The sequence below is a fragment of the Emydura macquarii genome, unplaced genomic scaffold, assembly GCF_026122565.2.
Source record: "Emydura macquarii macquarii isolate MOO-44397 ecotype Brisbane River unplaced genomic scaffold, CSIRO-AGI_Emac_v2 contig_2897, whole genome shotgun sequence".
Lineage (NCBI taxonomy): Eukaryota > Metazoa > Chordata > Testudines > Chelidae > Emydura > Emydura macquarii.
In genome coordinates, this window is record NW_027133034.1 from 11,763,846 (window position 1) to 11,788,590 (window position 24,745).

The 24,745-nt window shown below is 36.1% G+C and overlaps 1 protein-coding gene across 2 annotated transcripts in view; it reads left to right on the top strand.

The window, feature by feature from the left end:
• The window catches only part of AOPEP (aminopeptidase O (putative)), a 267,939-nt gene that overhangs the window by 217,946 nt on the left and 25,248 nt on the right, over nucleotides 1–24,745 (top strand). For both annotated transcript variants that reach the window (XM_067569212.1, XM_067569211.1), the window contains one exon: nucleotides 21,688–21,804. In XM_067569212.1, coding sequence (XP_067425313.1) covers nucleotides 21,688–21,804 — 117 coding nt within the window. The remainder of the gene's footprint in view (nucleotides 1–21,687; nucleotides 21,805–24,745) is intronic.

Consider the following 24,745-nt stretch of genomic DNA (forward strand, 5'->3'; position numbering starts at 1 on the left):
CCGTATACTTCAAGAAAGAGGCTCTGTGACATGTTTCTCTCTTGCTTAGGTTTTGTGTGGCTCCTCTTCTTTGAACTAAAATAGTTCTTTTGTGACATGAAGCAGCTTGATACTGCTTTACTCTCACCAAAGGTCTATATGATCCTGGCTTGTATTCCTGAGAGGAAAACTGTTGTTTACTTCAAGTGTTACCAGGCATGGCATAATTTAGACATTGAAGGAAAGCTGCAGCCATGAAAGCAATAGTCTAGTTTCATAGGCACAGTGTGTAATGTCACCCTGGTGGGGACTGTGCCTTTTTATAGTTCCTTTGATCTTGTCCGTCTCTTGGACTCACCACAAACATTGCATTTACAGTCATAGCTACACGAATAATCCCCAAAACGATGTGATTGTCATGGGATGAAATCACACACTGCGATTAGCAGTTTATGAATTCTGAATGCTTCTCTCACAAACAAGAGTTGCTCTTTCAAAATATGCCTAAAAGTTTGAAGGATGTGATGTTATTAGTTCAAGTGAATAAATTTGGATAGCTGTCTTAATCAGAGATCATAAAGTGTTACGGGATCATGCTAGAAATCGTTGTAGCATGTCTTCTCTGTAAACAGGGTGCATAGTTCTCTTGTTAAGCATATTTTCTGCTAATTAGATTATCCGCATGAAAAATGATATTCACCTTATTTGATCATTAAAAAAATACAGCCATCAGAAAGGAATGTGTGAAAAATATCACATAGATATTCTGTTTACTATGTAATAAACATAATATGTAGTTTTGGTTCATCTCACTTGGAGTAGTATTTTCCATGCATTAATTTGTTCTATGAATTTTCAGACATTAGGTAATAGAACCTTTTCCTGTTTTTTTAAGGTGTAATTTACAGGGAGACTTTAGATTTCACTGTGACTTTTGTTTTGTCTCTAGGAGTGCAGCCAGCTTCACCTTAGTATATTTCCTGAACTTGTGTTCATTTCTTGTTTTAATAGGAAAACTGTAAAAATATTCTGTAATTTTATCATCCGTGGACAGCAGTCTATCAGCAAGTTTGCATGAATAACCACTAAAATGACGCTGTCAAGTCAGTTAGGACTGAAAAACAACTAAACTTAACATTTGAGTGTTCTTGGGATATTTTGGGATTCCCTAATAATGATTAGTTTTAAATTGGTGACAGTGCAGATAATTACACTTATTAAAAATGAAAGCCATTGCCTTACCAGCCACCTTCTGCCTTCTCTCATAAAGACAATTGTGTTGTGTGACCAGATCATGGAAGCAGTTTGTTTATACATAGGATATCTCCCCACCAGTACCCAGTGGGAGTAGAACACATCCAAGGGCAGAACTTGGCTACTGGATGAAATTCCTTGCTGATATAAATTTATTGGAGTTCCCCCTTGCAATTAATTTGGCCTGCTATGTTTTGGTTCTTTTATTTATTTACCTTTGATTTTGAAAAGGACAACATGGGGGAGGAGAATCCTGAAGTTAAGGACTCGGCTCCAAGTAATTCAATTAGTTCTAGATAACCTGTCAAGGTCCCCTTCTAAATGCAATAAATAGTTGCCTTTGTTTTATAGATATTGACACAAGTTCACATGGACACAATAGTGGAGCATATTCATGTTGTATTTTCGTGTTTAGTTCATGCTTAATAGTTAGAGAAACTAGTATTTAGCTCCCTTCTGTTTTTGTGAATTTTTAGGTGTATTTTTGTTCTCTACCATATGTTATCTTTGTATGTCCTTGATCAAAGGATTCTCCTCTGTTTAGAGGAGTAGGTAGCACACCAGCTTTCTGAAGTAAAAAGCCACATTCAAGGACTCCTACACTGGAAAAAATTCTGATTTTCACCTAGTCACACTAAGATAGCTGACGGTAACAAAATGCACTGGAAAATGAGATAGCATTAGCCTTTTAATGTTGGGGTCCATCAGGAGCAAGCTTTGGTCAGACTGCAATGTGGGGAACATGCCAAGGATTTTCCAGCAGCTGGAAATTTAGCATGCATGAGGATCTGAATTCTTTTGAGCTTTGGTTTCTAGGCAATATGAACAAATTTAAAATTTTAATGTAATGGATAATAACATAATGGTATAAATTCCTTGTGTAATGGTAGCTTAAGTAAACAAATTTTCAATATAACCAGACTATGTTGTGAATCTGGCTGTTGAACCTTAAGGCATGTAGTCGTGAGCCACTAGATACTTCATCTTTCTGTACACTGTTCAGGAACAGCTAAATTAATTTAAGCTTCCTGAGTGGAAACAAAATCATGCTTAAATCAGATTAGGAGAAGCCTGCAACGAGAGTTCTTATTGCAAATGTTCAAGACATTTATTTTAAATTACTGTTTTCAAAAAGATATTTTTTTAAATGTATTTAGTGCTCTTGAATAATGTCATATTCACAGTGCTGGAGTCTGAAGGGCCCTATCCACAGAATGGACAGATCAAGGATGGCAGCAGTGAAAGCTTCCAGCACACTCCACCTTACACTGATCTGTTAGGGATCACCTATAGGGCACGGTGGTGTAATTCAATTTCCATGCCCATTCAGTCCTGATGACCATCAAAGATGCCAATTGTGATTGCAGATTTGTGATATGGACACCTTTTCCTAGGAACTGGATTGTGACAACCAACTCGCATAGCTAGGGTTTTTGTTCCATTCCTGCAGAAAAGAAGCTTATGTAGAGAAGGGCATTTAAGTTCCATTGTAAATGTTTTAAACCTCATCTTTCCATTTGGTAAATTTTTTTTTGTATACAGAAGTATATGCCAAAAAGTACACTCATTCTTTTTATAAAGTTAGAAATACATTGACACAATGGATGTGCTTCCTGTAAATCAGAAACAAAGATTTCCACAACATAGAAGGGTCATGTGAGCTTATAAATCTCTCTTCGCTAATTCCAGTGAAGAATGATGGAAAACATGGCAATGAAGGACCCCATCCTGCTATTGCTACACAAGCAAAACAGAAGTTAATGAGAGATTTGGTGGAATAGAAACTTCAGGATTGGGTCCAAAATTTTTATATAAATAGACAACTTACAAATAGACATTTGTCAGTGGCACTGAATTATTGTGAAAATACATTTTGTTTTGTTTCAATATTTTGAAAAAAATATAACGTGCATGTATTCTGTACTGTTAATCGAGGGCCTGTCAGCATTCCTGTTCAAAACCTCTGTTTTCAAGGCTCAGCCATGCACATCTGGCTGTTTCAAATCGCAGAAGCTGAAACGTAGAGCACGTATTTGCCATCTCGGCTACAAATTGTTTTTACAAAATAGTTAGAGCTGATAACGTGGTTTCAAGTTACTAGAAACATGCTTATAACATAGATCTTTCTGTGTCAAATTTTACAATAAGAATGTTTTTAAAATAAATTGCCATAGAACATTGGTTCTTCATGTTGTATAGTAACCTCTTGCTACTTTCAAAAAATCTCAGCAGTTATATTTAGGCTTAGAAAATAAACTTGTGTATTCAGTACAGTGTGTCATTTTTATGTGTGCATTTTTAAATGTGATTCAGGATCATTTTATACTGATCTGCACATATGTTGTGCATTGACGATAATTTTTCTGTCTTTAATAAAGACTTGTAGCCCTTATAGGTGAATACAATATCCCTAAGCAGGAATGGACCAAATGGTTTCAACTGTCTGCAAAAATAAAAGCCATGAAAAAGATGGTTTGGATATATTACATGTTAACTTGAATAGATTTGAACAAGGTACAGTTGTTCATGGCACTTTGTTTTATGTTTATGCTCTGTAATGTTAACATGCTTGGGCTTTGTTTTGAAACTTTAAAAACCAACCGAAGAATATAAAATGTCAAAACAAATTGAAATGATCATAAAGTGTATATGTTAAAATAATTACTCATCAGGTACTATGTGCCCAACCCTGTAATTCTTATACATAAAACAGTCTCATTCAAGGAATTATGTCTGAGTGAGGACTGCAAAATCATGCTTATTATATCTTATATATTTAATGTATAAATCTGATGTAAAGTAGTTATAATCTAGTTAAAAGAGTGATATTTATTATTTAGACTTTTTTTCCAGCCAGTTAGTATAAATTACTAGATATTCTATTTAGTGTAATGAAAAATTATAACAGCACGAGACGTCTACTAATCAGGCTTACTCACTCCAAATCTTGTAGTAAGAAAGAACTCGGGATTGTCCTCTCTTTTTGTATCACTGGTTGTTTCTATTTGATATTGTTGTCACATGGTGGATTCTCTGTAGTTTTCTCTGAAAGATTTTACCCTTAAATCAGTTCTATCCAGGAGATTACAGTGTTTGTAGAGTCTCATAATAATCCATTTAAGGAATTACTTTGAAAAAGTTGTCTTCCTTATTCTTTTGGGGCTTAAATGTTAGGGTTTGCTTTTTCTCAATAATCGTGTATCATGTTCATACCAATTACATAAGTAATGCAAATCTGTCTGTTTTTTACATTGGCCTTCACTATTTTCCTCTTTACAAAATATTTCTTTCTGAGACTTGCTGTGAAGAGGAAATGCCACATACCAAGCAGAAAACGTACACAGCACATTGACCTCAACAGTTATTTCTTTTGTTGCACTATTTATGTAATGATAATACATATATATAATTATAAAAATATGCTGAAAGTTAATTTTCCCCTACATTTCTACAATCTCTGAAACTTAATTTATAGTTATTCTTTTTAGCAATAGGAATGTCACATTGCTCCTCAGTAGCAACACCTATGGAGAATGTAAATAATAGAACACAAATATGTAGCCAGCCTCTCGAATGCTAAAATAAAGTTGTCCATTAGTTTGTATAATATTATTATTATAATATCATGTAAAGAGTTTAATTGTGAAAAACACACATGATGAATTGATATAGTTGTAAAATTAAGCCTAGCGTTACCATGAATAATAGTATTCTGTCATTGATTTGGATATGTTGTTTTCATGCTTGACATTCCTGCTGGTTTTCTTTCTTGTTCCATTGTAAGGTAATTGTACATCTGTATCTCTAGTCTAATTTTATCTCTCTCCACAGTATCTAGGTACTTACATGCCACTTGTCCCCAGTAACATCTGAGCACCTCTGTCAAATAGCTCCTTATTGCAGAATATTTCTGATATATGGGAAATAGGAGCAAATGGATTTTTCATAGTGATGGGGTGAAGTACTACCATCTTTATTTGTTTCTATTGCTATTTAATGACTAATATCCGCTGTGAATTTGAAACTTGAGAAAGCTTATTGATTTCTTTAGCTTCTAAAATGAGGTGCTCTGACTCGCGGTTGAGATAGTGACTCAGCTAAAATGGATAGCAAGGTCTTTTCTTGGTTTTGAATACTGCAGGATAGTTCTATTTAAAATGTATTTTTCTTCTTGTGTTAAAATGATCATAACAATAGCAAAGCCTCATTTGTGCATCAAAATCTGTAGCTATTAACTTTATTGAGTGCACGGTGATTGTAATTGAGTTCTTAGTTACTAAACTTGTTTGTTTCAACTGCAGATAGCACAAATCAGTTTGGGGGGTTTTCTCTCTCCCGTTTCTGTTTGTCAGGTCATCCTGTACCAATGCAATTGTACTGGAATCCATTATAGAGAATGTGACTCCAGAATTGAAATAGAAATTCAATTTGTTGATACTTAAGTGCCAGGTGACAGAGTATCTCTCATACAGTGGCTGCATGTGAGTCTATAATTTGCATATGTAGTTATGTACATTCTCAAATACTCGCTTGTGACTGCAGTTTAGTTGCTAATATTCAGTTTACCTTTCCATCTCTTAAACTAAATTCCAAATGTGGTTAAATTTTTTATTAATAAACTAGAAAATCCAGAAAATGGAGAGTAGTGGGGAGGAAAAAAACAGAAGTGAGTTTCAGCTTTAGCTACACTGAAATGTTGGTGAAAAAAGTACTAGGGCTTTGAAATCTGGTAAAAGGGTAGAATGTGTAGAGACTTTGTGGGCCGATAATGTCATTTTATCAATGGATTTTTTTCCCCTGCAGCATTTTTTTTGTTGCCTTTTGTCAAATTTCATACAGCACAAGAGAACTTTTGTTTCACTCAAGCCCTTGTCAAAGTCCACTTTTTCAAGAAAACTTTATTTCAAAATAAATGTTTCATGCTTTTTGCTTTTTCTTTTCTTTTCTTTCTTTTTTTTTTTTTTTTTTTTTAAGGTCAACCTGAAATCTAGTCCACTTCAAAACATAAAATAAACTGCAACATACTCATAAAAATATCCTGCAACTTTTGATTTATTGCCCTTAACAATAGCAGGTATGACCAAAGGAGGATGGAACATTGAACAAATAATTGGCTAAAAGCCAACGGTATATTTTTCCCATGATTTTCAGGACCCATCATCGAGATTCACCAGCTCCCAGTCTGTGTGAACATGAAAAAAGTTTTTCAAATCTACATACTGTAATTAAAGCTAATCCCTCTTGCTACATGTCCCCTATAGACCAGCTCCATATTCTGATATGCTTCTGTGAGTTGTATGCCAATATCACTAATACCTACAGGGTGTCATGCAGAACAAGATGCTGGTAAGTTTGGACATCAGGACTTGTAAAAGAAGGGGGGGAATTTAAGTTTTAGAACATAGTCAATCTGAATTCCCCATTCTATCTAGTGCATACAGTAGACAATAGTAGTTACTGGATTATATTTTAAGCATGTACAGATTACTGTAAGGATCCAGAACTATAAACTCTGGTAGCCTTGGGATATAAAGTAAGCCATTTAAATGCAGTAAAGGTCACTCTTGCTCTTTTTTTTCTTAAATACACATCTGCTTTAACTTCTTTACTCTCCCAACCTTCCACTCATGGGGAACTAAGAAAATAGCGAGGGCTTGACTGAAAAGGACACAATGTGGAATGGATAAAAGAGAAAATATATCTTTCCAGAAATAAACAATCTCTGCCACTACATTGGACTCAAGGAACTTTATGAAACTCAAAATGCGAGATTCTGTAACACTGAATATCCCTTCTCATCCCCCCCTCCCAGTTCTTTTTCTAGAGACAGGTATCTAGGAGATACGGTTCCCTATTTTAGCCCATATATGAAATTTTGGGGCAACCTGCAAAGAAGTCACTCTTATTATTTTTGTTTTATTTTATTTGGGCCAATTATTTTTCTCCATGAAGATTATTTTAGAATTGCAACACGGGAAATGGAAGGGCTGGTTATTCACATGTGCTGTGTTAATGATGCAGACTTGATTTGGTTAAAGCCTGTTGTTTTATTCACTCTTCCATGCTGACTCCCTGTGAGCAGAGATTGATACTATACATCAGTCTGTTGAGAAACCATGCAGAACAATACTTCTGGTTTTAGTGTAAACACATGGGAGCTGATATGCTGCTGATACTCTGTCAACACTAAATTACAAAGAACATTTCACTGGCATGCCATGTTTTTCCTTTAATTTTTATTCAAACTGAAATTGTACATAAACTTGGCAGAATAATTCAAAATGATAGAGTACCAGCCCAGCATTGGCAAACTTTCAGCATCTTTACAAAATACATCACATTTTAAAATGAAGGGTTAAATTTATCCTGTGTGTATTTCCTTGAAGTTAATGGAATTGCACCTGGGGTGAATTTAGCTCATAATCTCCATGAACGAACAATGTCTTTTTGTCACAGTAGGCGTGGTGGTATTTTTTCCTATGATGATGTTTTTATTAAAGATTCATATGTATTTGTGCCTCCTTTAGGGTGTGGAGCAATGGACAAAGTCTTTTTTTACCCTTTGTTGTTGTTGCCATTAGAATTGAAGAATGTGTTGAAACTAGCTCATACACTGTTTAAATGCTGAAGTTAAACCTTCCAATTAATATAATTACTGGGTGAGAGATGACAGTCTTAAAAGAGAACAGAATATGAAAGGAAAGGAGGGAAAGGAAGAGGTGGAATCTGATCATCATCAGCAATTAGTAATTTCAAGGGTGGAGCAACTACAGGACTGTTTCAGGATTGGTTTTGGATTGAGAAGAAGGGCTCATTTAGTATGAGCAGAATATTATCAGACACACAAGGTGTTGTCAAGTGAAAGGATTCTAAGCCAGCCAGCTGACAGGAGTACTGAGCATTAGTAAGTAAGATGTTTTCTTTTCCACAGGCTTTTGATAGTGGTGTTTATAAACCCGCGTGTTTACTGTATCACATACAATACCAATACTTGCAACACTTAAGCCGTTCCTAATGACAACCTGTTTTGAATATCAATGAACTTCCATTCACATCCTCTTTCTTTCTTCCCTCCTCCCCAAAGCAATTATTAGAACAAAAATATTAGGTTCACTATTGATTGATTGTTTCAATGGCATTTTCTTTGTTTCTGAAAGAAAACTATCAATTTTGTGGAGTCTAATGGTAATATTAAAGTAAAAAGGTTTAAACTGAGATACATGCTCTTCCCCCTCACCCTTTTTTCCTATTTGCTTGGAAATAATTTTAAATATGAGAAGCTTGGTCGTAAAGAGTTTGAAAGATATTTATAAACTATTTCAAAATTAAGTGTACACTGAAGTTGCTGGTACCGTCTTGGGTGTCCATATCACAGTTAAAATTCATTTAACAAATTACTTTTGGGACACGTTTATATGCAGCTTTCTTAAGCTTTCTGCAGAAATTCATCTCTGGTTAATTTTTTAATGGATAAGACACCTAAATACATATGTAAATATCTACATATCTAAAGTGATCTCTTTCAATGGCAGGTTAGGTTTTCTAGGCATAATTTAAAACAAAGTTTCCATTTTGTTCTTCATTAAAGTGAATATCTTGTCATCCCTGAGGTGTGTTTGACCGTATCTCAATCTGTAACAAATATTCACAATGACCGAAACCGGAAATAGCATTTGACAATTGATTTTAGATCACTGATCTGAAAGAGAAGCTAATTTCCTATCAATATGCTTGCCAAAGGCAGAAAATTGGTTTGATACCAGCCCAGAAGTGTTCAAAAATGTTTAAAAATGCATAGAACATAAAAATCTATGGTCAAACAACGAGATTTCTCTAACTTCCTCGGTTTAGTTGGCAGTCAGAGTACACTGTCTGCTTCCCCCATGCCATTATGGCACAGATCTTTATGGTTATTGTGAACCTGATTTTCAGAGGTACTGAGTATCTGCAGCTCCCATTTACTTCTATGAGATTTGTAAGTGCTCAGCACATTTGACAACCGGGCCCTATGTGTATAATACCATGCTTCATATGGGTCTGCTTGAAGTCTACGAGAGCAGAGCACAAAATGGCTTCAAGCTCTGATGTATTGTTATATGTGTAGAAGTGAAAGTTGAGAATAGGAAGTTATAATAGACTTTACAGTTGCTGGCATTTATAATATTTCGTGTCAGTGTACAGAAAAGACACTGGTGTAAAGTTGTATAGAAGTTAATAAATTCAGCAAAGTACTACAGAAATTAAGCAGAGCTCAGTAGAAAGTACTCTAAAAATCTATATAATTTAATAGAGAATGATAACTATAACATTCTATAACATTTTAAGCCTACCTGTAGAATGAAATAATTATATTCCTACTATAACATTCTACAATAGGAATTAATAATTTCTTATTAAATTTTATAATTCCATTCCAAAATGGGCACTGCAGGGGCCCAATCCTGCAAACTTTTATGCACGTGTATAGCCATTGCCTTCAGTTGAACTACTTATGCACATAAAGTTACCCATGTAAGTATTTCCAGGATTGTGCCCATCCATTTTGCATTGTCTTTGGTTTGGTTCTTTTTATTATTTTTTGTTTCTTTATTTTGTTTTATTAAACAAAGAAACAGTAAAAGCAGCTAATTAATTTGATGCTGCCAAAGAAATATATCCATTTCAGTTTCCTATGTATTTCCCAGTTTTTAAAAAACACATAATTATGTGGTAAATACAGATATTTTATTTTTTTAATATCTGTTTAAATGTGTATTTACAATATCACTGTGTATTTTAAAAATTCACTAGGAAAACATTGCTATGTGAAGTAAATACAGTGCATGTATCTTACCATGGCCATTTTCAAAGTTTAGTGCTTTAGCAGTCTTTATTTTTCAGCATACCAAAAATAGAGTATTAATTTTCTAAATTTCATTCTTTGTCAGTTAGATTTTTAGTTACACATGCTCAGAAAATCCATCTTAAATCAGTACGCTTTTTATGGATGTTTTCTTTGCAATAATGCTTTAAAAATTATCACTCTTAGGATGAAAACTTTTGTGCCAAGTTTCTTCCTGGATGGAACTCTTATAGCTGAGATATAAACACCTGAAAATTGAGGCTTGTAATGGAAACGTCAACTCTTGTTTTAACCATAGTAGCACAAATGCAACTGAAAAGGAACTTCTCAGATCTTCCTTCATTAGTATCGCTAGTCATTAAATATATGAACAACAACAACAACAAAAAAACCCTGCGACAGTGAGCCTCCGAGCTAGGGTGTACAGACTGGGGCTCATGCTTCAGTGCTAAAAATAGCAGTGTAGACATTGCCGCGGGGTTTGGAGCCAGTGTTCGAGGGGTGCTCTCGTTTGCTTTTTGAGACATAAATCTGTTTGAATGATTTTGAGCACTCAGACTTTGGAAATAGAGAACTTGCTTGTACAGAAAATAAGGCTCCATTTCAGATGTTTGGCTGCAAGCATTATCACCAATAATGTTTAAGATGTTTACGATAAGAGTTTAAGATGAACATGTTAATAAGTGATTGCTTGAATTACATAGGATTACATTGTTTAAACTTGTGTGTGACAGAATTCCATGCTTTGTCACTGTGCACAATGTTTTAAATTCAATCTAAAACTGTTCAATCAACTTTTTCCATTAGTGGATAAGCTTCTTAATTACCACTGAAATTCAGTACTTAATTCAGGAGCTAGTCAGCCAATAGTACACAAATAATGCTTAACTACTGTGCAGTCTGCCTGCTGTTCACTGCATTGTCTGCTCATCTTTGAATGTTTTTGTTTTTACATTTGTGTTTAACTTGAGCGCTTAAGGGCCTGCTCATATTACTCCTTATACAAGTATGTTTCCCTTTGAAGTTAATGGAAGGTTTTTTGCATAAGGACCATGGATTTGAGCTATAAATCAGCAATTTTCCCCACACATATTCTTATGATCGGGGAGGGGGGGGGAATTCTTAGGGGTGGCGGGGTTTCAATCATAGCAAGTGATCTTAAATAGATAAATAAATACATATATATAAAATCTTCATTCAGGTTGACAGACTCGCCTGTGTTTTATTGGCATGATTTGCTAGTTGCTTGCTTACCATGAGTTCAGAGGGTGGCCTATAGTAATTTAATGCTTCATTCTGTTCCACATAAAACTTTTCTGAGTTAAGTCAGGGTATAACGTGTCTGGAATGGGATTCAAAGGGACACAGAATAGGGGTGGAATACAGGATACTGTAAGCTTTACATATATTACATCATTCTGATGAATGGAAAATAGGAGGGGAGTAAAGGGCAGGCAGTGAATGTAATTATTTTCATATGCATTTTGCAGAATAAATAACTTCATAATTAAGGTAGAGATTTTTGTGTGATGGTGTTCTTCTCAGCCAGAGTCCCACCCTGCACTTCTGTGTTCAGTTTGCGGTCATTTACAATATTTTGGGCAATGATCCTGAGTAATCCCATAGTAAAAACACTCTAACAAAGGAAGGACATAACAGATGGTGTTCAACTTAGAAGGTTTGGTGAGAAAACTATTGAGAGGTGTACTTGAAACAGAATGAACTAGAACCTGAGTCCATTTCAGCAAGAAAATTTTGTTGGTTTAGATCTGGAAATACAGTAGTGTTTGCAGTTGATGCAAAAATGTGCAAAGATAAGTGATGTAGGTGTAAATAAAGGGAAAGAAAAACAATTCTGAAAAATGATTTATCCAAATTGATAAACAAATCAAATCGTGCTTTAAAATGAAAGCACATAGACTTTTTCTGATAAGCAGGTGCATGGGCATATGTGTGAGAGAAACTTGCAGGAATTTATTGGATATATTTTTAAAATATCAAAAATTGAACTCGTGTGTCTGTGTGCATGTTGTATATACTAAATATGGGGAATAAATAATAAAGACCTCTGTTTTATTAGGACTTTAATAGACTAGAGAGAGCTCTGTTGATATCCCAATCCTGTGAGTGAAAATAGAGGAGATTTTGATCTCTCAAGCTGCATATGTACTGTGGAATCTCTATGATCAAATTTACCAGTTGTTTAATGTAATATAACATACATCAGAATGTATTTCCTGCTGCTATTGCCTCTCTTCTCCTTGCTCCTACATCCTTTTCTGGGCTTCCTTACTTTCATTGCTACTATCACTAAAACTACCTGTCAAGTGTATGTTTCTAGAGTCACAAGGAGGTGTTGATTTTAACTATTTTTCACTGAAGACAGTTCAGAAGCTGATTCTCTGATGTTATTCCATTGACATTATTGGAGTAGCACTGGTGTAAAACGGCATTAGTGGGTGAAGAATCGTGCCCAATATCGGAAGCTAAAAGTAATTATTAAAGGCATATCTCTATGTGGAGAAACTGCTATAGAAACCTATAATCAATACCCATACAGGGCCAACTCCTGTCCATCTTTAATATTAGAGAGATTTTAATCTGAGCCAGATGAGCAGAACTGGGCCCATTGGTCCATTTATCTTCTTTTATGTTGTATGCAGTAACGGCTATTTTTAAAACCTCAATGTTCCAAGTTTCTTACCTTTCGTCCTTAAAAAATAAAAAAAATAAAAATTCTAGCCCTGCTCATAGATTAACGATGTAAAAAACCAACTCAGACTTTTAACCTTCATTTTGCACTACTGTAATTTAAAAATAGCCTAGTCAAATTTTGGCTGGGTCCTTGTCTAACAAGTTTCAGCTTGGATTAAATATTTATGGCTGAATTATTAAACCTTAAAAAGAGGGGTGTGTAGCAGAGATTCTGGCAGATATATCCTTGCAGTAACAATGTTAACAGCCACTCCCACTGTATTCAATGGCACTGGGCTCAATAAGAATATTACACACTTGCCTGAATGTCCTCTTATCCACTAGAATGAATAACTACCAAATATGTTTGTCTCCCATAATGGGTTTAAATCAAATCTCTTCCATTTCCCATATGTTTTTAATCATGAATAAAAAGTAATGGATATGTCTACACATACAGTATGTGATATACAGGATAATCAGTGTAAACTTTATATGTATAGAATAGACATTAAAAGTTTAGCCTATTGTCTTTGAAATAGAATTACTGTGCTCAAGGGTAAAGTTCTGATGAAACGTTTCTTTGTGAATAGCAGGGCTGGAGAAAAACACCATATAACCTGACTGAACCTGCATTAGAAGCCACCTGGTTTCCATTTTGCTGGCTCAGCACTTTGTTAGATCATATAGGTTTAATCATTTATGACATTTCAATGCACTTAGATTAGATTGCAGATGTTGAATTTCTTCTTAAATGGATCGTCTCTCCATTAAGTAAATTATTGAAAAATATTTGGTACTGTGGCTTAAGAAGAAGATATTACAGCTTACAAACTGGTAGTAACTGTTGGCCTTTTAAAAACATTATGGGTCATGCCTAATGAGGATATCAGCAAGATGTAACAAACTGGAGACTATAGAAATGTATTAACGTTGCTAATTATAACACAGAAAATCAGTTCAAAGCACTGGTAAGATGAAATGCTTGTATTCTCTTCTTTCTGGAAACTACAGCATACGTTTTTCATTTTTTCCCTTTAGCTTTAATGCGACTCTTAAAAATACTTTCTTGCAATGTTTAAGAACAATAACTTTAATTTTTCAAATGTGAATATTGGTTGATTTTCTTGTGGATGCAACAAATTGCTCTAAATTCTATCAAAATATTTTTAAGACCCCAATTCTGCAGCGCATTTCTGCATGTGCTTACCTTTAAGCACATGAGTAGTTCCAAGAGCTTTGCTGGATTGGGGCCTAATACATTAAAAGATGTACAGTGTTGGTTATGGAAGTGCAAACTGATTAATAAATATAAAAATTTAGGGCCAGATTCCCAAAAGAGCACAGCTCCTATTTAGGATCCTCAGTAAAGTTGGGTGCATTTTGAAAAGGGCTCAACTCCCCATTGACCCATGGGAAGCTGGTGGGTGCTGATCTCTTTTGAAAATCTAGCCTTTACAGGTTGCTCTTTTTAAACTTTCAAATATTTTTTATTAATTAGAATACAGTTTCTAGGGTTACATTGCTAATAGTGTTGCACACTTGAGAGAAAACTGTAATTGAAAAAAAACCTTTCCAGGCACACCAGTGGCCACCATAAAATGCAACTGCATGTAAGGTTTTAGATTGCTCGTATGTTGATAGTTGATTTATGTTTAACCTCCAGTATACTTTATCCTCTTCATTTGAAAGGGAGCATTGAAGGTCTGTGAGATCAAGATTATTATGTTTGTGTTGCATACTTGCAAGCTCTTCACCCAGTAATATGTTCATATGGATAAAGTAGACAGAATAAATAATATGTAATTGTTTTTGCAGATAATACCTTTAAAACAATAAATTATGTAAGACTGTCTCCTTCAAAAAATGAAAACTTTGATGTTACAGATCTGAAAGTAATTGGAAAACTCAGGCAAATATATTCTTAGTCAGATAAATAACTCTCAATGCCACAAAATTGATATTTCTAAATGCATCATATATTGACTTTTGATGAGTTTATAATATTTCATTATTTTTTCAAGTAGTTTGACAGTAATCTTTGGATTGTAATCTTATATGGAATGTATCGTTACCCAAAAATTTCAGTACATTTCTCATTTTAAAAAATTTGAGAAATGCCAAAAAACTGTTTGTTAAACAAAGGTCGAGATACCCTAGAAAGTGCTTGAGAGAGCCAGCCACAATGAGGAATATAATTCTATCAGACCTAGCTTACAGATAGATGAGGCTGTTCTATAGAGACAACTATTTATCATATTTCTTAAAGGTAGTTAAAAACATTAACAATATAGAGTATTAACATTTCTTTTTAGCGGTGGGAAAGATTGTCCTTTTAAGAAGTTCTAAATGATAAACCAAACTGATTTTTATGTATTTTGTAGTTTTGTAAAAGCCTTTTCATTGTGTAAACAATGCATTTTGTAAACAGTGACCTAAAACAAAGCTAACCACAACAGGCTCACTGTGCATTTATTACATTTTGTTAGTCTCTAAAATAGGCCACTTTTATTTTGTGATTCAGTTCAAAGCATTTTTTGTCAGCTGCAGTTTACGTATATTATTGTATGCATTAATCCAACTGCAGACTAGCTCAGAATTGGAATTTCTTAAATTTCAGAGTACCACAACATACTAGTTTTAACAGCTGTTTGTGTGTGTACATTTTTATTGAATTTGCATGCTATTTCATATTGACCATATTTTAGTCACTGAAGGAAAATAGCCTGTTTTCATTTAAAAGATGTGACTGCACAGATAAGCAGCATTTAAAAATATTGTTTAAGGTAAACCATGACAAGGTCTGTCTAAATTTGCTTGTTAAATAAGTAGTAATATCTTAAATTTTCAGGCTTATTTGTTTTCTGGTCATTGTGAGGAGGGGAGAGATTTATTTTAAGAAAGTTTTTGTTTAATTGCAGCCAGCAGAAAACATCCCTGAAGGCAAATTGTCCAGACAGAGATTTTACAACTCAGAAATCTTGCTTATATTTTGGTTTGATTGGTTGATTCAGAGTGGAGGCTGCAGGATGGCCTGCCTCTATAAATCCTTTCTGTTGGACCAGTAGCAATGCTTTCTTATCTGTGTTTAATGAGGAAACTCTGTCTGAAGGGAACCATTCACTAACAAAGCTGTGGATTGGGTTTTTTCTTATGTGAAGGGCGGGGAGGAATTCTGTTTGACTTTGGGAAATCTTGTAAAAATGTTTAAAAAAAAAAAAAAAAAAAGACATCTTTCTGGGACTGCCTTCAACCAAGGAAACACTGCTGGATTCTATTGTGTTTCTGAAACGAAAAGCCTTCTTCATATAATTTTTAAAAGTCAAATAGCTTTAATTCTGTGTTGGCCCTTGTTTTTGTTGAATTTCAGCCAGCATTCTGCAGTGTACAGTAGTGACTTTTTTCCTTTATCCCTTGTTTTCACTCAGTATAAACAGTTCCTTGCCGTAGTAACATAGATAAATATAGCAGAGGACTCTTTTCTGAGAGAAGAGTCTCCCCATGCATTTCTTAACCATTTTTGGGAATAATTGATCTATCTGTGCATGAGAGAGACGGAGGCAGTAGCTGTAAATTGAAGTGACATCATATGTATTACTCCCATTGATCCGCTTTTAGACTACAGCCAGGATAAAAGGAAATGGCATCAGGGAGGAAGTATGCTCATTTAGGCACAGATCCCAGTGTGATAATGGAGTAATAATAGAAATCACGCCACTGTCAATCGGTTGCTGCATTAGTCCGAGGCACATTTCCCCTCCAAGGAGGCTTTCAATGACTTCATTCAAGTACAGGCTGAAGCAAACGGGATATTCAGCATACCAGCTGTACTACTTTAGTGATTTGTGTCCTGGCTTAGGGGCGCAGCGCAAGCAGTGGTGCTGTGGATGCTCAAGTGCATATATCTGTGTCACATTTCATGGCTGTGAAAGGTCAGTAGTCAAATGTTTCAATGACATTTTTCTAGTATAAATGGTGAACCTGGCATTTATTGCATTATGCTAATGATGGAATTGACAAATAGTTTCTTTAGTGTGGGTGGTCTTCTGCGATGTGAGGCTGATGACCTTGTAGCTGCACTAAGAGAGCTTTGAAGAGGCAAGATTCATTGTAGTTTTTACAGGCTATGGGGTGGGGTGCGTTCAGAACATTCATATTTTGTTTCAAGGTGCTTTGTGGAAACTTTCTAAAAACTACTAAAAGTTCAGTGATTTACTTGTAGCACCATATAATATTTGAAGCATACTGAATTGTAGTTTGCTGTGGATAAAATACAAGATAGCTGTTTTCCCCTGCCCCCAGATGTTTAATAAACATTGAATCTGAGCAGGAGTGCATGCGTAAGCTACTTCAGTGACAACCTACAGTTGTAGTTTTCTGAAAGAGTATTGTCGTATTATCTTTTCCATTTGAGTGTATGTTCTTTTCTTTCTTCTTCTCCCCCCCTCCCCTTACCCCGCCCCCTGCTCCTTTTCCTCTCTTTCACATACAAAATCTATTTTTGGTATGCCATAGCTTTTCAAAATCGTGTTTCAAAAGTTAAGGGTCTAATTGTACAAACTTAAAAGCCACTGCACCAGTCCATGAACAAGAAGCAATATGATCTGTCTGAAAAAGCAAAGCAAAATTATTCAGTACCTTGGAAGATGGAGTACAGACTGCAACTTTAAAGGCAAGACAAACAAAATAAGATTCACAGTATTGGAAAAATGGCCTTCTTAGCTGGGTTATTGTTTAATTGTGTGGAACATTATAAAAAGCTAGAGTGTGCTTGATCACAACATATTAATTAATTCCCCTTCTGTTGAATTGATACAGTGAAGTATAAGTGACCAAAAATCCATGGGAAAGTAACCTGATTTCTGTGCGGTAAAGGTGGGTTGGGATAGTTCTATCTGCTTTACAATATATACATGATGATGTAGCTGTCATCACTATACGACCACTATACCAACTGGTAGCGTTAGATTTACATTGTAAGTAATATTTTATTCTGACCACATTTTCTGGTGTAAGACTTCTCCTTTAATAACCACATCCAACTGAACATTTTTATGTGGCATATATTCCCTCATTAGTCAGAGAATTTTTGTTTTTTAATGCAGAACAACTGTTCGTTTTTTTTTCCAGGTAGAAATAGGCGGTGGCACTTTTGCCTTGCCCAATTTTGCTGTTGCTATATCATATATTCCTACTGAACACTATATACTCAATATATGGTCAAAAAATTAGATTTCTCAGACATTAAAATGCTTTTCTGGTACTTAAAGTGGAAATTGTTATTATTGTTTAACATTTATATTGTGTGAGCACTGAGAAGCCAACCAGGCCAGGGTCCCATTGTTCCAGATACTGTACAAACATATGGAAAATGACAGTCCCCGTCCCCAAAAGCTCACATTCGAAAAGACAAGACATAACAGGTGCAGGAGACAAACATTTGGGTAAGGGTCAAGTATGGGGGAGACAGGCTAACAAAATAATAAGATGTATGCAGTTGCTTAGACATCTATATATTTATTAACCAAGTTTGAGTTTTCCTGAAATTATAAAAAGGTCTTTTTAAAAAAAAAGAGAGAGAAAATAGTTGGTTTACAAAAATGTAATTCATACCATTCCATCTAGGAGAAACAGAATGACTCTATACACAAATTGGGGATTTTTGTAATAGTCTTTGCAATGAAGCTTCGTTGAGCTTTCCTCATCTTGATATAAGCTATGTTTTGTGTTGGGCAGAGTCCCTTACGGGAGAGAAAACTGAAGGAATATGTGTTTGTTTGTTCTCTGTATTTTAGTTAAAATGAATGTCAAGGGGCAAAATGTTTAGCTGTGCCCACTTAGTGCCATTTTAGTTAGGTCTGTCAGTATTTCCTCCATTAATGCCTCCACCAGCAGCTCCAAACACTGTTCAGTAGCTCATAACTTGGCCTTAAATCATGCTGTGAGCTGGAACCTATCATGCAGGGTTCCATCCCAGGGACTTATAACATAGGAAAAAGTCGAAGTTACTAGTTTCAGATTTTTTTTTTTCTGTGTGCTCAAATATAATATAAATTTTAAACTGTAATTCTCAAAACTCTTAGTCCATAATGCAGCACTAGACACAGTGAGATAAATTAAGGACATGATTACAGTCAGACCTCTGAATTTATTGGCTTTTGTTGGCTTAAATCAGATTCCCCAACATTATTTTAAATAACAACTCTGTGTGTGAATTCATGTAACATATATGATGAAAATACCTTAAAAAACAAAATAAACCAAAACACAGCTGCAGTTTCTAAAAGCTAAGGGTGGCTGCATTATCCTTGTGTTTGCAGTGAAAGCTTTCTAAATAAGTGCATGGTGGTCTGCAGCATTTCAAATTTTATTAGTATTCAAAATAAATTCAGTTTCCAAGCAGAGTCAATTCCCAGACATCTTTTCTGTCCCGTGTGCGCCCCTCCTCCCCCCCTCCCGGCCCTCCCGAAGCAGCTGCTCTTGGACTAAGCAATAAACATTTAAGTTGGCATTTCAGTGAGTGACTTGAAATTGAAATATTAAAAAACATTTATTTTCATTTATTACTATTTTAACTCTTCAGTTTTCCTTACAGTTGGCAGGTTTCAGTGTTACTTTGACAGAGTTCCAATTAGAACAAGTGAGTAGGTTGTGGCTTTTTTCAAACCCGGAGAATACAGCTTTGATAATAAAAGAGTGCATTGTAAGGAAAACAAATTGTTAAAATGCTAGTGATTTATGTCCCTTCTTATTAGCATTTGATTTATATCTAATGCCAAGCGATGTCAATCTGAGAGCGAATATAATGTCTCATTGCTTGTTTAGCTGGTGATATCTGCCAAAGCTTTACAGGTTGAGATTTGAGCAGAAAATCCTTGATCGCTTCATGGCCTTGTTGCCAGAGTGTTGTTTTTTGGTATGCAAGGGGCTGTCATTAAAATAAAAGAGATAGTTAGGAATTCTTCAATGCTTGCATCCCTCCAGGGGGTCCAAGGCAAAGTGAGAGGGAACCCTCTTTAATCTCAAAATAATTATAAGGTACAGGCTTTTGTAGGCCAAAGCAATCAACCTTGGCTGCAGTGTTTCATGAGAAGAAGATGAAAGTAAAGTTTTTTATGTCTGCCTTTGGCTGGCCACCTGGTTAGCTTAAGAAGACAGGGTGGAGTCCGTAGCGTTGCCAAATTTCTAATTGCTGAAAACCCAACACTCCTGCCTCACCCCTTCCCCTGAGGCCTCACCCACAGCCTTGCCTCTTCCCCCAATCTCTGTCCTCCCCCCCTCGTTGCTCCTCTTCCGTCCATCACTCGCTGTCTTACCACTCTCCTCCGCCTCCCCCTGCCAGTCACTCACTTCCCCATCCCAAACTCACCTGCTGCCTGCAGAGCCAGCTGGGAGGAGCTGACGCAGAGCCTGCTGCCTGTCCAATCAAGGCACAGCAGGGGGAAAGAGGGTCGGTCCTGGTAGCGAAGAGGCGGGGCAAGCAGGGTTGGGGGGCACTCCCTGGAGCAAGGAGCCAGGGCAATCGGGGCACAGCAGGGTGGTCCTTGGAGTGAGGGGGTGGGACCAGCGGGGTTGGTCCCTGAAGTGAGAGGCCAGGGTAGGGACAGTCGGGGCACAGAAGGTTGGGGGGGTCTCCATCAGCAGCTGAGCAGAGCAACTCCTCCAGGCTCCAGTGGGAGCTGCTGCTTTTCCTGCCCCCCAGTGGCAGAGGCTGGTTACTGCGGGTAACAGGACTTTTAATGTCCGGTCCCCTTTTGATTGGACTTTTTGGTTGAAAAGCAGACACCTGGCAACCATAGGAGGGATGGCCAGCGCAGGAGGAGGAGAAGGCCATAGACAGAAAGGGAGACCTTCACAGGCCTCCAGAATGTGGCCTTAAAATGTGACAAAAGTGGAATTAGGGTGGAAGCGGTATGATTTTGTCCTTTTTAATAACCTGTCTGCAGAATGTTAGAACTCAGTAAGGCTGGGTTTGTATTTAGCATACAAGAATTTAAATTCACAATATTTTTTCCTTTTGGTGTCCTATAATGGAGAAAATGGTTAGGGGGGAGCATCTGAGTGAATAAAGGAACTCCTGATAGGACTTTCAGCTTCCTAAATTTCTAGTACATGTTTCCTGGCAGCGTGTGTGCTTTCTGTGAATTATTTATTCCTTCATCCGATAAGCCTATTAAATGAAGCACTTAAGCACTCACTGCATCGGGCTTCTTGCACTTTTCCTCTTCAGGCTACCTGTGGTTCATCTAAAAAATGTTAGGAATTAGGAAAAACTGCTAAGTACACCCCCCCCCCCCACACACACACACAGAGTAGATGCATAGACATTATATCTTTTCCTTTTTTGTATGGGAATGGATAATTTAGGACTCTTTGTACTAAAAATGTGCTGTCGCAATCTTAATTTTGCTGCATGCCACTTATTTATATCATATTTTTTTGTACATTGCAGGAATACAATGAAATTGTTTATATAATAAATCAACAGACCCCTGATATAGTTAAACATTGGTATGTCTGGTGGCCTCCTGAAGTGATGCATTATAAATTATCCTTTTGTTTCTACCCCCACCAAACCCCAACAAAATGGAATTACTTAGCATATGTGTTCCATAAAGAACAGAGCCTAATAAACCGTGGTAACGTTTGAATACGAAAAACATGATATTGATCTGATCTAAATATAGAAATGAAAAGCCATGGAAAATAAGTCTTAACTAGGCCCCAGAACAGAGTCTTTCAAAATACAGATGACAACAAATGCTGAGGCTTTTTCAGAAATCAACTAGATATTCCCACATTTCAAACACCTACTAGCATTACACAGGTTATCCTAGCCTTGTCCTCCTCAGTCTGTGTCAGTTTAATTGCTCAGTAAGCAGAGTTTTATTCTCACACTACATGTATTTTACTTCTAGCTTCTCCCGGACCAGCTGGTCTTACTTCTGGAATCTCTGTTGGAGGAGAAGACGTTAAGTCTCAGAACTCTGCAATGCTTAGAGAAAACATACCACCTTCATGAGCAGGATGCAGAGGTAATTCATTAACGGGCCTACTGCAATATTAAACAGAGTCATTGTGCTATTGACTAGGAATATTGGCATTCCATTAGGACCCAGGGCTATTGAAGCTTCTTTTTCCATTAGAGAATTCTAAAATTGTGTGTATATACCACCAAAGAAATTACAGGTACAGTATGCCTACCTAACTCTGTATTTCTGTATGTGAATTTGTGTGTGATATTAGTGTATACTGTGTGTAAACTAATATGTTTGCATACTCTTGTTAAACTATCGAGAATAATTAGTAGTTTGCATAGCCTCCACTATGTGTTTGTGCATGTGAACAATACACATGCCTTTAAAAGGGATGTGCACACAAATGTTAAACTTCTTAGCTCATATACACATGTTGTATATGCTGGAACTTGTGTGATTTTGATAATGTGTTATACATCAGAATGAGACCATACATTTTTGTTTTGGTCTACATTTCTTGTTCCACATTTTCAGCCCATTATTTGCCTTTGGTTAGAACTCAGACCTCACTCATATAATAGAAAATTGTGCTTTTATGAGAGAGTAAAAGGATAGCTGTGTTCATGGGATACAAGTTCCAATGAGGAACTGGATCTTTACGGTTGCATCCATTAATTACAGTATGTGTTTAATAATCATGGGAAAAATTATTATTTACATGATATCATAGATGTATATGGCACTTTGCAGACAAGTATAAGGACACAGTCCTTGCTCCAGAGGGCTTGCAAACTTTGGGTCCTGACCCTGAAAATACTATCAGGCATAATGTTAACTGTAGAGTCAGCGATTACTTAGTGCTTAAGGTTTTTGCAAGAGCTCTGCTTTATTCTGTGTCCAGTTTCAACTGGCTCTGCGTAATAAGATGTCCACAGTACCTTGCCCAGACACTCTGTCTGGGAACCTCAGACATTAAATCACAATTCCCATACTGTATCTTCCCTTCTGATCCAAAACTGAATAACACTGACTGCTGCTGTGCACTAGTCCCATTGATTTATTAGGCTGAGAGACTTTAAGTCGATGGGACTGGTAGTAAGTAGTGGTAGTAAGTAGTATTCACAGTAGTAAATGTTTGCAGGCTCTGGACCCCAGGTAGACAGTTTTCAGACAAAGGACATTTGGGAGAAGATGGAGGAAATGAAACCAGTCTAGGAAATATGCACTTTGTAGATGCCTTCCTCTGCAGCATAGGGCATGGAGCGCTTGCTGGTGGATTCTCTGTACCTTGAAGTTTTCAAACCATGATTTGAGGACTTCAGTAACTCAGTCATAAGTTGGGAGTTACAGGAGTGGGTGTGTGAGATTCTGTGGCCTGGGTTGTGCAGGAGGTCAGACTGATCATAATGGTTCCTTCTGACCTTAAAGTCTACAAGTCTGTTTATAAATAAAAAACGGTTTAATTATTGAGGAAATATATTCATGAAGGAGCACTGTTAAAACATAACATATTTGACTCCTGTTTAATTCAAAACTACTGTAAACACCAAAGACAGCCACTGTGCATGGTTTATCATGTATAATTGGAATTTTATGGCAGTAATTAAAATGGAAGAAAAGAGTGAAATCTGGCTCATGTTTGTTACAGTAAAATGGATAGGTGGACATTGTAGTGTGTGTTAAAGCTGTATAAATGCAAACATTAATTTAAAAACTCCAGACTGCAGAAGTCTAGCCTTTTAAAAAAAACAAAAACAAACAAAAAACAACCAACCAAAACTTTGCCAGGTGACATTTCAACTGTTGCTATTTATTTCAGCTTTTTATTTTCTTGTTGATCAGAGTTTCCAAGTGCCGGACTTATTTTTAATTAGTATTCAAACAGACTTTTCTATTTATAGGAATTAGGGTATATTTTAATCACAGATGAATACCAATGAAATGTCAGGAGTTCTATAATGGGAAGAGGAATAACTAGGGAGGTAGGATCAAAGCGGTAGCTCTAGTGTTTCTATTTCATGCCAGTGAATTGTGAGCTACTAGGCCTTGGGTTTAGGGTTGTTTTGTTTGTTTCCCTCCTTAAACTACATAAAATTAATTCAGGGGTTTTGGTAGCTTTACTTAACTGCACACCAGTCAACTTTCATGTTTTTTCTCTTTTTGAAACAAAATTATGACTTCGACAAAAGAAGCATAATCTCTGCTTTATCATACAAGGTGAAACCAAGGGCTTAGCAGACCTTTAAGAAGTGCAACTAAGATAACATTACCATTAGAGTTTTACCAGTCATCAGATCACAGACACATACAGTCCTTTAAAGGGAATGTTAGTTTACACACTGTCACATACCTAAGGAAGGGACCTTTCATGTCTCAAACTACAGTAAGTGCAGAGCAGAGTTTTATTTATAATGACATAGGGACATGGAATTGCAGGATTCCAATCCAAGCTTTTAGCTGAGCTGTTAGTGTCTAAGTTTGATTAGCTGGGACATTAATCTCTTATAGTTAAACTTACATAGTTCAAAGTTACAGGATCTCAAATACTTTTAGTAACAAAACTTCAAAATGCAAGCATTAGAAATGTAAGCATTAAAAATTGCAGGCACGGAAGTAAAAGAGAGCTGTTTATGTCACAGTTTTTATTAAGGATCTTTTTTATATGTAGAACAGTGTCATTTCCTGTCTAGCAGCAGACAGCTCAGTAAGTACACTAACTTCTTCATTACTAAGAAGTAATTATTTACATTTATGTTAATCCTTGTGCTGGAGATAAGCCATGATCAGACAAACAGTGTGCTAAATTGGTGTAATTCTTTAAAAAAGGCATGGCACATGGATTCTATTGTTAGCAGAAATTGTCAGTGGAACATCCAGTACACCTCTGTTAGTTTAGGTAACTAAGTCACCTAACTGTAGCACCAGAAGGAATATAAAAAAATGTATCCTGCTAGTAAATTAAGTGTGTACTTGTGTATCTATTTTAGATTCTGTATTG